At 34.6% G+C, this 18,221-nt stretch overlaps 1 protein-coding gene across 4 annotated transcripts in view; it reads right to left on the minus strand.

The window, feature by feature from the left end:
* Window positions 1-9,855, minus strand: part of LOC131166217 (protein REDUCED CHLOROPLAST COVERAGE 1) — a 64,227-nt gene extending 54,372 nt beyond the window's left edge. For 2 of the 4 annotated variants that reach the window (XM_058124564.1, XM_058124563.1), the window contains exons 1-9: window positions 9,711-9,853; window positions 9,486-9,562; window positions 8,940-9,034; window positions 8,729-8,790; window positions 6,727-6,819; window positions 5,608-5,680; window positions 5,013-5,372; window positions 4,802-4,869; window positions 4,556-4,687 (exon numbers count right to left, since the gene is read on the minus strand). In XM_058124564.1, coding sequence (XP_057980547.1) covers window positions 4,556-4,687; window positions 4,802-4,869; window positions 5,013-5,372; window positions 5,608-5,680; window positions 6,727-6,819; window positions 8,729-8,790; window positions 8,940-9,000 — 849 coding nt within the window. In that variant the 5' untranslated portion in view covers window positions 9,001-9,034; window positions 9,486-9,562; window positions 9,711-9,853. Of the gene's footprint in view, window positions 1-4,555; window positions 4,688-4,801; window positions 4,870-5,012; window positions 5,373-5,607; window positions 5,681-6,726; window positions 6,820-8,728; window positions 8,791-8,939; window positions 9,035-9,485 lie in introns of all 4 variants that reach the window. The other 2 variants (XM_058124565.1, XM_058124566.1) reach the window with 2 other exon arrangements.
* Between the last annotated feature and the right edge of the window lie 8,366 nt (window positions 9,856-18,221).

An 18,221-nucleotide genomic window follows, 5' to 3' on the forward strand; every position in this document is an offset into this window, starting at 1 on the left:
GCTCGACTCTTTTCATGTTCATTTGGAGCGTGATACAAGGGATTGGAGTATAGATTCTTCTCGAGAATTCTCTAGTAATTTTTTTTCCTCCAACTTGATTTGTTACTATAATGTTGATCCTTTTGCTTTGTGTTATTTGATCTAGAAAGCTAAAGCTCACCAAAAATAAAAGCTTTTAACTTGGAATTGTCAAATGAGGAAAAGACTAAAAATATGAGATTTATTTGCAAAATTAGAGTTAACGAAGTTAAATTTGCACTAAAAAAGATGAAAAATGGGAAAGCTATGAAAACAGATAACATCCCAATTGAAGTTTGGAAATGCTTAGGTGATAACGGAATTGTATGGTTAACTAATTTATCTAATACAATAGTAAAAACTACGAAAATGTCAGATAAATGGAGGAAAAGCACTTGAATACCTATATACAAAAATAAAGGAGAAATTCAAATTGTAATAACTATCGTGGAATTAAACTTATGAGTCATACAATGAAATTATGGGAAAGGGTAGTTGAACAAAGATTAAGATTAGAAATGAAGGTCTCAAAAAATCAATTTGGTTTTATGCCTGAGAGTTCTACCACAGAAGCTATTTATCTTTTAAGAAGATTAATGGAAAAGTTTAGGAAAAAGAAAAGGGACTTACATATGATATTTATTGACCTTGAGAAAGCATATGATAGGATACGTAGGGAAGTTCTATGGTGAGTTTTAGAAAAAAAAAAAAAAAAAGGTGTATGTAATAGGTATACTAATGTCATTAAGGACATGTATGATGGAGTTAATGACTAGTGTAAGGACTATAGATGGAGAAACTAGAGAATTTTCAATCATCATAAGTATACATCAAGGATCTGCTTTGAGTCCTTATCTTTTTGCTTTAATGATGGACCAATTGACTAAGAGTATTCAAAAGGAGGTTTCATGGTGTATATTGTTTGCAAATGATATTGTATTAATTGACGAAACTAGGGATGGAGTAGAGGCTAAGTTAGAATTATGGAGAGAAACTTTGGAATTTAAAGGCTTTAGGATAAGTAGAAATAAGACAGAATATATGAAATGTAATTTTAGTAATGATAGGAGGAATATTGCAGACAAAGTTAAACTTGATGATGAAGAAATAAATAGCACTTGTAGATTTCGATACCTTGGATCTATTATGCAAGCTGAATGAGAAATTGAAGATGATGTAATACATAGAGTTAAAGCAGGTTGGGTAAAATGGAGAAGTGCTTCAAGTGTGCTCTGTGATTGTAGAATACCCCTAAAATTGAAAGGGAAGTTTTATAGGGCAGCTATAAGACCAGTTATGCTATATGGATCGGAATGTTGGGTGACGAAGAAACATAATATCCAAAAAGTAAAAGTTGCCGAGATGAGAATGCTTAGATGGATGAGTGGTATAACATTGAAAGATAAATTAAGGAATAAACATATTTGTGGTAAGTTAAGTGTAACTCCTATAGAAGATAATATAAGGGAGGGACGACACAGATGGTATGGACACTTGCAACGTAAGCCACATAGTGCACCTGTGAGGAAAAGTGACTTAATTACTCTGGGGGCCAGTAGAAGGGGTAGGGGTAGACCTAAAATAACTTGGGAAGAGATAGTGAGTAAGGATTTAATATCCTTGAATCTATCAAAAGAAATGGTCCATGATCGCATAAATTGACGGAAAAGGATTCATATAACCGACCTCACCTAGTGGGACTAAGACTTGGTTTTGTTGTTGTTGTTGTTGTTATTTGGACTACAATACTAGAAAGAATCAACACCAATGATTTGCTTCAAAAGAGAGCCTAATATGACTCTGTCACCTGATTTTTGAATCCTTTTGAGGAGTGGAGAGACTTGCTCACATTTCTTCACTACCGTTTCATTTTCGCTATTTAGAATAATTTGGTATATTTGGAAAAAGATGGGAAGCCCACCACTTTGAAGGCTTTTTGTACTATCAATTTTAGGGGTTTGGCAAGGGAAAGGTGATGGGGATCAGCATGCCCTAGCTATGTCATTTTCAGATGTTGTGACACGTGGACGGCTTCCCGATGTCCACATTTCCTTTGCCGATATGATTACACGTGAACTACCTCCCGATGTCCACATCGGTTCATAATTGTTTGTAAATTTTGAATGGATTATTTGAAGACTTTTCAGTGTGAGAAAGACCCGAGTAGAGATGCCGAAGCAAGTTTGAGTTCAAGACCCATATGGGCCCCACTCGGTCTTGTGGGCCTCACACGGCTCCACTGGGCCCACATGAATTGGGCCTCCCTTTGACTTTTGTTTGTATTTAATTTGTAAACATGCAAGACAACTTGCTTGCATGTATATATTAGGAAATTGTGTGAGTACGTCTAGCGAGTTGGAGTGTTAGTAAGTTGTGCTTATTATTTATTGTGTCTAGAAAGTTGGAGCATTTATTTTGTTAGTAACTTGTAAGAGTAATTAATGTGTCTAGTAAGTTGGTGTCTTTATTATTTGTCTCTCATGCTTAGGTGGGAATTGTTAGTTGTTTAATGTCTTTGTCCCCCCATGCTAGCTAAGCTTATTAATGTTTTGTCCCCCCATGCTAGCTATATATATACCCCTTCATTGTAAGAACTATGTAAAGAGAAAATGTATTGATATTGAATTAAAGGGTATTTCCCTTGTGAAGCTTGCTAGCTTTATCCAATCCTTGTGATTGTGTAGTGTGAGGTTACATCGTTCTCTCCGGAGATCAAGTAGTGAGAGGCCACTATTCTATCCAGCGACTCCATCCCTATCCCACCTTCACGACTTCCCTTTATCACTTACACGGCCATCACCAAGTTACACCCCAAGGCCACCAATCCATCATTTCATTTGCTGCATACATATCCATATTTCAAAGTGTGCACGAAGAACTTCAGACGAGTTCTAACTATCCTCCAACGCATCCACACGACCACAGCAAAATACCCCCCCACATGGCCACTTCCCCTCCATTACATTGCTGCGTTCGTCTTGGTGTTTCAAAGCTTATCCTAAGGAATTTTCTGGCGTGGTCTAAGACTTGTGTTGAACAACATCAAGTCATCCAAACAATTCTCTTGGTAATCTCAGCACTTATTTGAACCCTTATTTTATATTGTAAGCCTTTGCTGGAAATCTAAAATTCCATATTTGATAAGCCCTTTGAATCCATAGATTACAATATTGATACTTGCTAGCCTTAAATCAATTCTAGGAATATTGTTGTGCTAATCATAGGACTTTAATTCTTGAAATATTGAAGTAACATATTTCGCATTTTAACTTTATACCTTTGTGAAAGAACTCTTGGAACTTATTTCAGAACAGCATCATACACCCTTTCAAAATTCCAAAACATGTGAAATGTTCTCTGGTTTATTGTGTTTATGTTTGGATATCTGAATTCTCAATTTAAGGTGTTTGAGTGCATATGCTTGCTTGTGAGGGTTGAATAAGTAGGACTAGGTCCCCCTTTCCCATCCTACAAAAGGATAGGAAAGCCTTGTGGCGACGCACTGCTATGGCTATTATTTAGTGCATCTTGGTCGGGGAATGACAGTAGAATTTTAAAGGTGCGGCTACTGCTAACAACTTGCTTTGGAGTAGAGTGGTCTATATTGCGTCACTATGGGTGTCAGCTAATGGATATTTTCACCATGTTTCTTTCGAAGACCTACAACAGGGTTGGCTCTGCTTCACTGAGTTGGTTTTCAATTTAAATTGTGTTCTTTGTAACTAGTTGCTACTAATGTAAAGGGAGGACTTCTTATTCTCCTTTTTTTCTTTATTTTTTATTTTCTCTTCTTCTAGTGTACATTCTTCTCCCTTCTAATAACATTCTTTGATTATCCAAAAAAAAAATCACTGGGGTCAACTAACCCCAAACATAGCTCCACAAAGTGTGTGCTAATGGCTTGTAGATATTGTACATACACATGCCCTAAAGCAGCTATATATAGGAAGTCAAAGTATTCTTCAAAAGAGAGTCCCAAACTTTCAACTTCATTCATAACAATTTTTTAAATAATATAAGTTCCCATCAGCTTGACCCTAAAAAGAAAAACTAGAGTAGCACATTGCAGCCCCAAAACACCGCAAATTATTATCAACATATTAAGCAAACAGTACATTTTCATGTTAAGAGAGGCCCCATCATTTGCAGATGAAGTAAATACTAGCTCCAAAAAGATATGTACAGAAGATCACAGGTGGCACATAGTTGCTGCAACTGTCTTTAAATGAACGCACAAAACCTGGAAAAATTTCTCTTTTTCCACTTCAACAAATATGGAGTGAAAAGTATTTGCTAAAATTGCTGATGAAGTACAATCATTTGTTTCTCAACTCCAAATTATCATGATCTCCCCCACACTACTTAATACTAGAACAAGTTCAATCATTTTATGTTTTGAAATCACATCATCGGAAATGGAATATACGGTTTTGCACATAATCAAAAAATAAATTAAAATTAAAATAATAACTTAAAAATAAAAGGAAACAGAAGTAAACTAGAAAGAACTCCAGTTTGGAAAATTAGCAATACTAACATTATCAAAGGCCCTACTAAGTTGTCGTAACAAATCAACCAGGTGGTGACTTAGAATTTGCTGCTTTCCAACACTATAGAATCCTTTCCTGCAAGCTTCAACAAGGACCAGCTTCCCATTGCAAAGCTTCACCTGCACATTCGCAAAGCAGCTAATCAGGCCTTTAAAAGGAAATTATAGAAGCATACACACTACACCATCATAATAACAGAACATTCATGGGTTTAGGAACTAGAAAGGACTTACTTCAAGGAAGAAAAGATGATCATCTGCCAACATCTGATAGTCCTGCTGCCTGGTCGTCCTTCTTATAACTGCAAAACACACAATGCATCCACCAAGTACACCCGATTGTAGCGCTAATTTCTTCATGAATTTGGATGTTCACGAAACTAAAGCAACTGGTTAACCACTTTAAACAAGAGACAGAGAGACAGAGAGAGCAAAAGGGGCTTACATTGCAAAGGAGCTGAGAGATGCGCGAGAGAGAAGAACTCGTAGAAGTTGCCTAGTTTAGGGCAGGAGCCGCTCATTTCTCCTTCTCCCTCCAGAGATGCATCCTTAGGTGATGAAGATGAAGTTGATGATTTCAACGCCGGCGGTTGCTTGGCCGTAGTAGGAGGTTTGACGGTGGTGGTGGTGATGGTGGTCTTATCATGCGCACCACGCGCATTTTTAGTGGCTTCGGGCTTGGAATCCTTGCTGGCTGAGGCTGCAGCGTCGGCATTGGTCGCCGAGGGACCGAAGCAGGTCGTGCAGGCCACTAGGTCCAGCAACCTCCTAACGTGCGCCGCTGCGCTTTCCTCGTCGTAGTCCTCTGCTCCAAGCAGGAAACACAGTCGAGTAAGGTGAAGGCGCACACAAACTCCCTCGAGCAAAGAATGAAGGAGGAGGAAAAGGAATGAAAAGACGGGGACGATGATGATGAGTCGACATAACGGCGTCGTACTGCCTGTTCTGGGAACAAAGATATGACCAGAACTGACGACGTCGTGATACCAACGAACGAGCCTGGCAGATTAGCCCGAACGGCGTCGTTTTTGTTTGATTACCTTCTACAAGCGTCAAGACGCAAGGCTTCAGCGCTGAAACGTCGACCGTGTCCTTCAATCGGGGCCCCCTCACCTGCAAAGTGCGAACTCATAGGGCTCAAGTTGTCCCATTTTTAATGTCAAATGTCAAAATTACCCCTATTTGACCGACCGTTTTCCAACAATTATTTACATCAATCTTAAATTTTCATGAAATGATACTGTTCATAATTACTATGAATTTCCAACATTTTCATATATTTTAATAATACCCTTACACAAAATGAAAGACCATGCAAAAGACTGAGCAAGAAAAATGAAAACTCAAAATAAAAAGGTAATAATGGAGATGAAGCTCATGCAGAGTATAATGGCAATTTCAATTTTACTCAAACTATTATTTGGTATACAAAAATGGAACCAACCTTTATATTTTTACACAATCATCATATGATTTATGAATAATTTGGAATCAACCATTATATTTTTACATAATCATTATATTATTTTCATTTTATTATGATCCCCAATCTATTTCAACTCAGCTCACCAAACCCATATGTTGATGCCATGCTCACCTAAATTTGGTGTCGTCTTGATTACTTTCGAGACATGCTTTTCAAAAATGTACACTTTATCTATTTTTTATGGACAAGAAATTAAGTTGTTTTTTCCAAAAAAACATAAGCAAGAAAAAAGAGGGGAAGTTTAGTTCCTCTTTTGTTGGAACTTCTAAAGATATTTCTCCTTTTTTGGTCCGAAATCTTTCTCAATACTAATTTGTGTGTTTGGAACAAATTTTGTGCAGATTTAAATAAAAGATAATATAGAATTATATTAAATTTTGCTCAAATCTAATTAAAATCAAATCTAAAACTCACAATTTATACTTTTAAAACTAAAATAAAATATTCCTTTAGCGCAGACCATTCATTGACAACTCATTTCCATGACTTGCTAGTGGCATCTCCAATTTGCTCAACAATTTATGGGTTCAGCTAACTTTGCAACCCAACAAAAGTCAATAAATAAATTGTCAACCACAAAATGTTAAAAATATCATAATCATAATTGTACTAACAAAATAGGTCACCCAAATGAAGTATAAAATATTGAAGAATAAAGTATGTATCCATGTACCTCGTGGGATAACGAAAAATTGGTGATGCTACAAGTTAGAGTGTTGACGGATAGAAGCCTACGAACATCTATAATTTTATCGGTCGATATTCCCTGCACAAGATGCACTCATTAAAAAATAAACATACAAAAAATCAATAATACTATAATTAATATTTATTATAGTGTTAAATTTCCTCTGAAGGTATGGAAACTAACGACAACTATTATTAGATGTGTGTGAAGCGTGGCCCAACAAAAAAAAAAAAATAGTGTACATTTAATTAGAAAAAAAAATTTTAAAATTTTTTATAATTTTTCAAAAAATTATAAAAATTTTATCTTATGCTTTAGTTTTTCAAAATTCGTGTTAAAAAGTAGAAAATAAAAAACTTGTTTATATGTACAAAATATTTTTTTTTTATTATTGATTCCAAAATAATCACAAAAAAAGGACAGCTAGCTTCCTAATGTTCTGAAATTCATGTGAGGTAATATTTAGAAAGATTTTGGAATTTGAATTTGAACTTGTGAGAAAAAAAAAATTATACATAATTCATATAAATTAAAGTTTAAAATCTGAATTTTATGTTCGCATATTGTACTTTTCTAAAAGCACAAAACACTTTTTCTTAGTAGTCCATTGTGACAAATTTCACAATTTTCGTTTTGCCCTCTCTATTTAAGAGATTTTTAATTTTCATTAAAAATACACACCTTCTCTGTTGTCTTTTTTCTCTTCTTCAAATATTTTTTTTCCCAACCTTTTTATTTTCTACCATTTATTCTTCTCCAAATAATTCATCTCCCCACCCTTTCATCTTCTCATACAAAAAAAAAAGGTATAAAGGTTATAATAAGAAGTAAAACTCAAAATTTTGAAGAAGAGAGACAAAATCAAGCATAGGTACAAGCGAATTATTGAAAAAAGAAGGTCATAGTAATAGTTTCACCAATTCGGTAACTATCTCAAGTTAAGGAAAGTTATAAGAAGAAAGCTCTCGAAGTATAGAATCCTAATTTAGAGACATATAAGAACCTATACTTAAATCTCAATTAAATGATTATGAAACTCCAAAAATATATTTATGAAGAAAGCTCTCTCTCTCTCTCTTTATATGTGTATATATATACACACATATATATTCAAATGGTTTAAGGGCTTCTCAACTTATCTATGGAGATAACGAGCTGCTTTTCTATCCTTCTTCCCTTTAATACAAACATCTTATTGAATTTATTTTTTAAATCAATGAGATTATTTTTATAAAAAAAAAAAATCACTACATTTAAGAATATAATTGCAAATGTGGATGGTAAAATTAATATTTTAAATAAAATTTCATTTCAAATAAATGTATTCACATGCAATGCTTAAAAAGTAAAAGTTAAAACTTTAAAAAAGGAAAAAATAATAAATGTTTTCAACTTTTCTACATAAATTTGAAAAATTAAGAAATAAGTTATCATTTTTGCAGTTATATGAAAAATTGGAAATGAAAAATAAAACTATTTCCACAAACAATTATTACAAAAAATTTTATTGTTGTTCGTCATTGTGGTAGGACTCTATTTTGGATTTCAAAACAAAAAGTTAGATTTTTATAATTTTTTGAAAAACTAAAATATAAAACAAAAACAGTTTTGAACATTTTTAGCCACGATAATGAATTCCTTTAACATTATTTTGAATTGTTGGTTTGATGCAAGAAAAAATATTTTAGTTAGCAAAAAAGAAAAGCCAAAAGAAAAAAGAAAAAAGAAAAAAAAGAGAGCGAGAGAGGAGCAAGAACAAAATTATAATACAAAAACAAAGCTCAAGTTAAAAACAAGACCGTGTGCTGATAAACTTCATTGGAAGCTCCGCTAAAATCAGACATAGGCGGTGGGACAGGGATGCCAACTAGAAAATGTTGGGGCTCGGTGGGTGGGAAGTGGGAACAACTGTGGTCAAATTTAACTCTCACAACTTACAGATTAATTCTTTAAGAGATCCGCAATGAAGGAATTCGAGACCACCTACCTTTAAAATAACTTGAGTTTCATCGGGAAGATTCACAGTGATGTCCACAACCACCGGAAGAACTGCAGCATGAACAAAAAATAGTTATATATACAAAAGGTGTTATTATATTTATCATGATAAACATTTAAGCGAAGTAGCTTGCTGGTTCTAAGTTCGAAGCTCGGCACAGATTTATGTTATCGATGTCGGTAACAGAAAAAATCAATACCCTTTTCTTCTTTCTTCTTCTTCTCCCCTTTTGGCTTTCCTCGGCTGTTCCTTGGTGCCATTTTGAATCTCCGCTCCAACAATTAATCAGCAAAACTGATGAAAGATGAAGTTGTTGAGTGTAGCGATATGTATTATATATGTACGTACCATGAGAAAAAAAAAAAAAAAAGTGAACCAAACCGATAAGTTCTTATTATTTAATTACAGCCATCCAAGTTAGCATAGAATAGATGGTCATCTTTCGACCTTATTATTACAAAAATTAAGAAGGTTAGCTCCGAGCAAAATCCACCATGTCATATTCCAAATCCGAGTGATCAACAGACGAAACTCAAAAGGGAAGAATGAATTAACCCAATACCCACCACAAAATAATTGCCGAAACTCTATTGAATTAATCAAAAAGAAGACAGATTTCAAGCGAAAGCCAAAACCAAGACCAAAAATAGAAGAGCAGAAAACAAGAACTCTAATTTTAAAAAAAAAAATTAAAAAATTAATAGGCAGCAATAAGCAAGAAGGCGGAGCTTCAGAAAAAAATTACCAGACAGCGGAGCAGGAAAAAAGTTGCAGAACTTTAAATATTGACAAAGATCTTCAATCCAGCATTACAGGTACAAGCTATGAGAAGAGAAGCAGCGAAAACAGTAAGAACAAAACACACTCATGCGAAAAAACCCATTACAGAGATTAGCATAAAGCTGAAGATGAGGAGGAGGCTGCGGGAGGAATTCAGAGGTTGGATAATGAAGAAGAGTACAGTGTTCACCATGAAAGAGGTGGATTTGAAGGTCTCGTAACGAGAAAAATGGCGAGGGGAGAACAGATATATAGAAGGGGGTGATAAGGAAGGAAGGGCGGAGATTTAACAGTCAGATATTGGCATTTTATGGCAGCTTCTGCCCTATGCAGAAATAATTATCATTTTCTGGGACTTCTTTTAAATTTTTTTATACAATTTTTTAATGGGTAATTAATTAATCTTATTTTTCTGTGAGATGGGATGGCCCTATGGGAGGCGATAGCTCCGCTGTCCCCTGCATAGGAGAGAGTGTTGAAAAGAGTAGGGCCATTGCTACAGGGCTATACCCTAATTGGAGGGTCATTAATGATTAATTACAGCCTGTAATGGGAGCCCGTCACCTAGCTCACAATAGTTACCACAACCCCAATTTCTGCATGTACCTGTTTGGGCCCCTGAGTACTCCAGATTTTGAGCCGAAGTACAAATAGATTGCTTTGTCCTGTTTGTTTTTCGAGGTAATTGTAGAAGTGAATTTGTCAATGCCCATCGCAAGTAGAAAAGGGTTTCTTCCTCTCTCACCCTTGATGTTGTCCAATGCCTTCATTGTGTTCACTGCTATTTGCCTCTCAAAAATATCATTTGGGGTTGAATGATCTCAGCCATATATTCAATGATTCTCAGCAGGAGAAGATATAAATGAGATAAGCTTTTAACATTGAACATATTTAAAAATACAGCTAATAGCTCCATCTTAATAATAAAGCCCTTATAATTCTTTGGAAGGATAGTCATCATCTTCCCATCTTCTCGCATTCCAATAGTTGTTCAATTAATTTAATGAATTTGAAGAAGATCATGCCGTTTTTCATGACATAAAACTTTTAATTTTGATGATGCAACAACTTATACGATGATAAACTTTATTTTAGTGATTTGTTTGTGCTACTAGCTCCGAGGCCTCAAGAGAGATGTACAATCCATGACACAATTAACAATTGAGTAATTTTAAGTTATCTAAACTTTTATTCTTATTTTTTTATCGTAATACTTGGAATGGTTATGCAAATTTCTTTAAATACATTTTTAAAAAATAAAATATGCATTAACGTACATCACAAATATCATAACAAAGTAGAAATATAAAATAAGTGTTTTTTATAATCCATAGTAAGAGGTGAAAAGTAAAAGGTAAGAAAAAGTGTTTGAACACTTGAAAAAACTTTTTAGAATGACGTTTCCATGTTTGAAGGATCTAAGAGGCATTGACTAGCTTTTTTGAATAAATGTTTCAATAATTAATCAAGGCATATAGTAGCCCGCTAGCTTCACACATGGCTTGAAATCACTATAGTACGATTACACCACCATATGATACAAGATTTACAATGCACTTATCAAACATCCAAAATAATCTCTAGTGTAATGCATCTTTTATGGTCAACTTAACCAATGTCAATCAAAAAAAAAAATATAAGTGAAAGAAAAAGAGCTAAGAGCCTAAGATTTGCTTTTATGAAGGCTTTGTCTAGTATAAATTTCTTTTTCCCTCAACATGTAAAAACGCCAAGCTTAATTTATTACCACATCCTATTTTTTTTCTTCAACCCGTTGATCCATGGTGTGGTACTCACATGACCATATTAATGGTTTTAAAGCACTGACTAGTAAAGAATTGTATTGTGCACATGATATGATTTTATATATTAGATCACTAAATTTAAATAAATAACAATTTCTACAATTAACTAGATTTTTTTCCAAATCTAACACTATTGAATTACATCGTTAGTATTATTTTTAAAACATATAATAATAAGCAGCTTGTAAAATTAAAAATTTTAGCCAATAAAAAAATTAATCTATATAAATTTGTAAATATAAACAATTCACAGTTTGAGAAAGATCATGGTCCATGGCTGCCTTTAATTTTAGAAATTTACTTGATTTTTGAATTGTGAAATGTTTAAAATTGACTTAATCCTCACCTAATTTAGCATTACGCAGTTCAAGTTAAAATATTATTATTATTATTATTAAAAATGCATACATGAAGTCAATAGAATAAAAAATTTATAATGAATAAAAATAATTTAAAATTTTAGATATATTCAACATCCCTTATTTGCAAAAGTTCATTGTTGCATTTGGTTTTTTGAGATTAAGTTTTATTTCTAGATAAATCAATTTTCTAAATTAACTTTGTTTTTGGACCCAGCAGGTAAACTTCAAGAATCAAGTTAAAATAGTTTTGAAACAAACTTCAACTTTTAAACTCAAACTCAGAACTTATTTTTTTACTTCAATCAATGAATACAATTTTCAAAGATTTGATTATGTAAAGCTTTTAGTTCAAATTACCTTTTAGTTGTTTTTTTTCAAAAATCAAACTTTTATTGAAAATATCCAACCAACCAATAATTTATAGTATGCTAATTTCAAATAATGATCAAAACCAAGATTTCAACAATCTCCAAAGTTCAGCAAGATATAAAAATCATACATATATATAATATTCTTGCATAAAATTAAAGAGAGTAAGGAGAAGAGCTAAGAACCAGATTTTTTATAAGGTTCACCCCTGCAGCCTATGTCCCTGCCCCAAGCAACCGTTCTGAGGATTCCAACTTTTTTACTTAGGCAAAGTTACAACCTCTCTCCTTCTTAGGTGGAGATCTCTCTCAAACAAGAATATTCCTTCTTGTTAGGTAACGATCCAACAATCCTAAATCATCAAAAAGAACAATACAAAGAAGCAAACTTTGTTTCGTACAATAAACACTCTCAGTTAAAGCAGATTTGTACAAGTTAAAGATCAAAATACTTCAGCAAAATAACAATATAATGAAAGAAGTTCAAGAAGATATCACCAGGGTTTTATCTTAGATTTGAAAATCTCAGTAAAAAAAAAAAAAGCAAGAACCGTGAACTTTTTATTCAGCAAAAACTTTCAGCAAAAGTATTCAGCAAGATAACTTTGAAGAGTAGAAAGAATTTTCTTGAATGCTGATAGTTGTTGTATTTAATTCTTGATATTAATACGTATTTATAGATATAAAAAGTAAATTTTTGTATTCCCCAACTTACGTGCAGTGTTTCCCAAGTTTTGACAAAAGTTTGGAAGCCAAGATATTAATTTTGGAAACTTTCCCTCGCTGTTTAGAATTTAAAATCCTGAAGGTCAGTCGACTATGACCTGAGGTCAGTCACTTGATCCTTTACAGTTCAGTGTATTTTTCAAACACGAATTGGGGTCAGTCAACTGATCTTGAAGGGTTAGTCGTCTGTCTCGGTTCTATTTGTTGTTCTTAAAAACATGAAAAATGTCGCCTGATGATGTTTCTTCGGTCACCTGTCCTTCATTCAGCTTACGTGTTTTTGAAATTTTGATTTCAAAACTTTACTTGGATCTTGGAAAAACATAAGCAAGGCTTTAAAAACTTTTTCCATGATTTTAAAATAAGGTCTATAGGTCAGAGATAATTCCTAAGAGTTTCATATGTCAATATTGAATTGTTTAAAGTACTTACATGAGACTTGTATATGATAGAACTTTCTTAAACACTAAGTCTTCATGCTTCAACTTCCATGCTATGTCCAATCTTGAACTTCTTCCTTCAGTATGCTTTAATGTCCTTCATAGCTCATTGACTTAAGTACATACTTCATCAAGCTCTTCAAGCACATAATCTTGATCTCATAAGCTCTTTTTGAGGTCCTGAAATATGCTTTAACAAACATATTAAATATCCTTAATTTGCTATCATCAAAATGAGATTAAGCCTTGTATTTGCTATCATCAAAATGAGATTAAGCCTTGTAAGGCCAACAATCTCCTCCTTTTTTATGATGATAAATAAGAAGCAAAAATGAGTAAGTCTTAATAAGGCTCCTCTTACAATAAGCATCATTTTAACAAGATTTGAAGAACAGTAAGCTTGCATATCAAAATTTTCAATAATTTTTAGTAATAGACATAAATCATGATATCATCACTTAACAAGTCTAGCTCCCCCTGAATGAAATAAATTCCATATTCAATAAATTTAGAACTTCATTCATGAAGTATAAACTATGTATTCATGTATAGTATGAGTGTAAATATCATGTGGAGCTATCATCATTATAATCATGCTTTTATCATGCCATAAACTGAAATGAATATTATGCAGAGATACTAAGGACCCAAAAAAAAATTCGCATTTACAATAACAAAGTCCATAAGCCAGCATATAATTCATTCATAACATAGTCATCCATCAATCAACATGCAAAAGATATATAACATAATCCAACATCAACATGTGAACTAAGATTGGTCAAAAGAAACAGAAAACAAATAAAAGAGCTAGGCAAAACAAAATAGTAGTGTCAAATGTTACAACCCATATTAGTGTTTGGTTTAAGAAAATATTCATGTATACATATTGTGAAGACCAAAATCAAGAAAATAAGGAAATTAAATAAGAAGAAAAAAGGGGATTTTCAGCAAGCTTCATCGACGAACTCCATGTTCTCGTCGAAGAAGGCATTACTGAGGTTCGTTGCCAAAGTTCAAAGCTTCATTGACGAAGAGATCTAGAATGTTTGAAAAATATCAGACTTAGGATTCGTCGACGAGGCCCTTCCTATGTCAACGAACAACCTTGCGTGGCTCATCGACAAAGGCGTCATTTCGTCAATGAATTTGACTGGGTCATGGGGTCTATAAATAGATTTTCAATTGCTTCATGGTTAAGAAATCAAAATATCTCTCCCTCTCTCTCTAGAACCTACGCCTACACTCCCTCTCTCTTCAATCCTTCACCGTTCGTTGCCTATTTCAACGATCGGAAGTTACCATGAGGATCAGGGAGCAAATATCTACAAGTCTACCAAAGTGGATTCTTGATTCCGGGAAAAAGTTAGGGTTCAGTTTTTGAGTGTCTTGGGTGTTTTTTAGGACATAGGTAAGGGGATTATATTATGTCAGTTATGTTTATGAGTTTTAACGGATTGAAATGTTAAAACGAATTTTAGATCAATAGTTATGACTTTTTCTAGGGTTTTCGGGCCTAGGATTCGACTAACACACTTTATTTTCAAAACCAACCATTTAAATTTAAGTATGATATTTTTAAAGTATAGTATGGATCTACATGAACGTTTTCACTAGTTGGAAAGTTGTTATTTCAAACCATAGATTAGTTTGAAAATCAACCAAAGACGGTAGGGTTGATTATCTTCATTTTTCTTGTATTTATCTATGTATCTATATTCAGTAAAATAACAACCTGGAGATATTCATACCCCATTTTAGTAGCAATATATATGTTCTCAAGTAGTTGAGTTATGTATGAGTTACCAGAAGAAAATTGTGTGGCATGAGTATATTTTAATTGACATTAAATGAGTAGATTTTGTGAAATACTAAACTGTAATGACAATAAGTCGAGATGAGAAATATAATGGCTATATGCCAAGAGATGAGATGAGATGAGATAAGATGAGATGTGACGGCTAAATGTCGAGGTTATGATACACCAGTTTTTACTGAATCAGTATCTGACAGATATATTTTACAAAGATATGTACAGAGTATGTTAAATTACATTTTTATGAAATGAATGATGATTAAAGTTTTATATGATGTAAATTGTCATATATGATAGTAGAGCCCTGTTAGGATGTTCTCATGGTTAAGCACGGTACCATATATATGTAGGGCTGCAACCACACTACAAAGTTAGAGTGTGGATGGGAAAGGCGACTGGTGGCCTGGGTAAAGTACTCCCTGAGGGAGTGATTTCGGGACCCCGTTCGATGGAGTATTTCGGATGACTCAGCCTTCGAGCACAGAGAGAGAGTAAGCACCATCATACTACTTTATGTTTGACTTGGCATTAGTCAGCCGGCTATTTGTTAAGTCCAAGTTTCGGACCGCACAACCTATCATGGGAGGAAGCATGTTGCACGTGTATGTGATGGCGTGACAACGTTAGTCCTATAGACCAGGTTGTATCTTCTAGGCACATATGAGCATATTTAGTGTAGAAAAGGCTATATTGAGTCAGAATATGTATTTTCAGATTTACAGAGTAGTACAATTTTATAATGTCAATTAAATGTATTTAAATGTTAGCAGTATATGTACATACGAAATCTCATGCTAGCCACACACTGATAATAATATAATTCATCTTACTGAGAGGTGTCTCACCCCAGCATACAAATGTTGTTTTAGGTCCTTCGAGGGATTGAGCCTAGCGTGTTGCCAGGCAGAGTTAGATAGTAGATAGTCCTTGTCAGAGCTGGTGAGATTTTATGCAGTGTCTTTCTTTTGGGGATTGTATTTATATAGCAGATTATGTTTCCAGTTATGTATGGATGTATATGGGAAACAGTTAGAAACTGTGGTAAATTTTATTAGAAGATGCATGTTTTCCACTGTGTATGTTTATACAGTTCAGTATGGAACACCTGATTTCCTTTATTTATGCGTGTTGTTTATGTATGGTATTAGAGAGATGTATGCATGTATGTATGTTTAGTAGCACTCCAAGCCCACCGAGAGGGTCAGGGCAGTATAGTTGGTATCAGAGCTAACCATGTTGTTTGGTCTTGTAGACTTGGTTAGACGAGATTAAGAGATCTTACTAGAGTATAGAAGACTGAGAAGACAAAGATAGGAATGGGTATGATAGAACTTTTGGGTTTAGCTTCGTAAGCCTAGAGACAAAAATTCATTGGTAGACTTCTGTATTTTTTGGATTAGTTGACAGGTTTAGAAAATCATGACAATCCATCGACGATTTTGTTTCCAAGTGGAGGGGTGAAACTTGAGTTAGACTAAGAGTATCAAGTTAGCAAAGTATGTCGTTATTAGGAATGTTAAGTTATTGAAATGAGACTTATAGTATTGTAGTAGTAGCAGATATATAGGGTACCAAGATTTTAAACAATTTTCTCAATTATCTCTTCAAGATGGAGTCATGGGATAATACTGTGAACACTGTTGGTAGTAGCAGTGAAGGGGTTGGCAATGAGGCTAGAAGTGATACTACGGTGGTATTCGTGACTTCGCCCAATAGTTTGTGGCGAAGGTCATGCGAAGTTCTAGGGGGCAAGATCATCCCACGGCTAAGTTGGAAGGTTCCATTAATCAGTTCACCAAATTGAAGCCTCCTACCTACATGGGAAGTACGGACCCGATCCAAGTAGAGAATTGGATTTGAAAGATCGAGAAGATATTAGCTGTTTTGTATTGCACGAATGAGCAAAAGGTGCTCTATGTGACGTTCAAGTTAACTGGAGAAGCCGAGAGGTGGTGGGAGTTGGTGAGGATGTTGGAGGAATAGAGGCCGGTACAAGTGGCGATGACTTGGGGTTGTTTCAAAGAGGTGTTCTTTGAGCTGTACTTTCCAGCCATGATCAGGAATGCGAAGATGGAGGAGTTCATGGTTCTAGCATAGGGGCAACTATCAGTTCAGTAGTACATCGCCAGATTCATGTAGTTATCTCGCTTTGCTCCGTTTATGGTACCAGATGAGGCGAGGAAAGCTTGGAAGTTTGAGAGGGGTCTGAAGAAGGAGATACGAAAGTAGACGACGATATTGCAGATTCATGACTTTGCTACTCTGGTGGATAAGGCCACCGTGACAGAAAAGAGTGTTGACTTTTTAAGTCTGATCCCTAGTTTCGAATATGACAAACTACATATTACTAATGTGTGTGCCTAGTACTTGAACAAGTCATTAATTTAGTACACACACATGAGAAAGTTTTTTTGGAAGCCTGAATAAATTAAAGATCATACTCTTGGCATACTCCATGGAGAATCTGAAGAGCAAAAGAAAGAAGAAGAAGATTCTTATTGTAAATGCATTTATGTTTTAAATTTGGTCTGTCATAATCTATATTGGTCTGTAATAATCTTTGCATGTCATGCATGTAGGTAATTGTAAGCTCAACAAGACCGTAGTTTGACCATAGGGGACCAAAGGACCTTAGGGTTTGGTCGATTGATGCCAGATTTTTGGGACTATCTCAAAACGGCCTTAGAAAAGACCTTAGGTCCCTAAACAAATGCACAAACAGTCCCCATATCACTTACATAATCAGGAGAATCAATTGGTTTAAAATTGGACTTAAAGGATCAAAATCATGAGTATTTGGGCAACCGAACCCTTGGTGTTCAAAAAACCTTCGACGCCCAAACCGCTGGGAAGTCAGTGGGTTCACTTGGTTTCGCGCGACCGAACTAGTAATGAACGTACCGTCCTTGGGCGACCGAACCTGTTTCAGGGTACTTTTTACCAACCCAAGCAATCAAACTTTATAGTTCAATATGACCTCGGGAAACCGAACTTGTGAGTTCGGTTAACCGAATATTTGACCGGGCACCCAAACCACGGATAGTAGGAAAATCTCCTTGGTTCAACCAATCGAACATAGACTCGGGCTACCAAACTTTTTAAAATGCCTTCTTAAGCTGAGTCTATTTGGGCAACCGAACTAAAGTTCAGTCACCTGAAACTTCTTGGGTTGCAAAATACTTAC

This window comes from Malania oleifera, chromosome 10 (assembly GCF_029873635.1).
Source record: "Malania oleifera isolate guangnan ecotype guangnan chromosome 10, ASM2987363v1, whole genome shotgun sequence".
Taxonomy (NCBI): Eukaryota; Viridiplantae; Streptophyta; class Magnoliopsida; order Santalales; family Ximeniaceae; genus Malania; species Malania oleifera.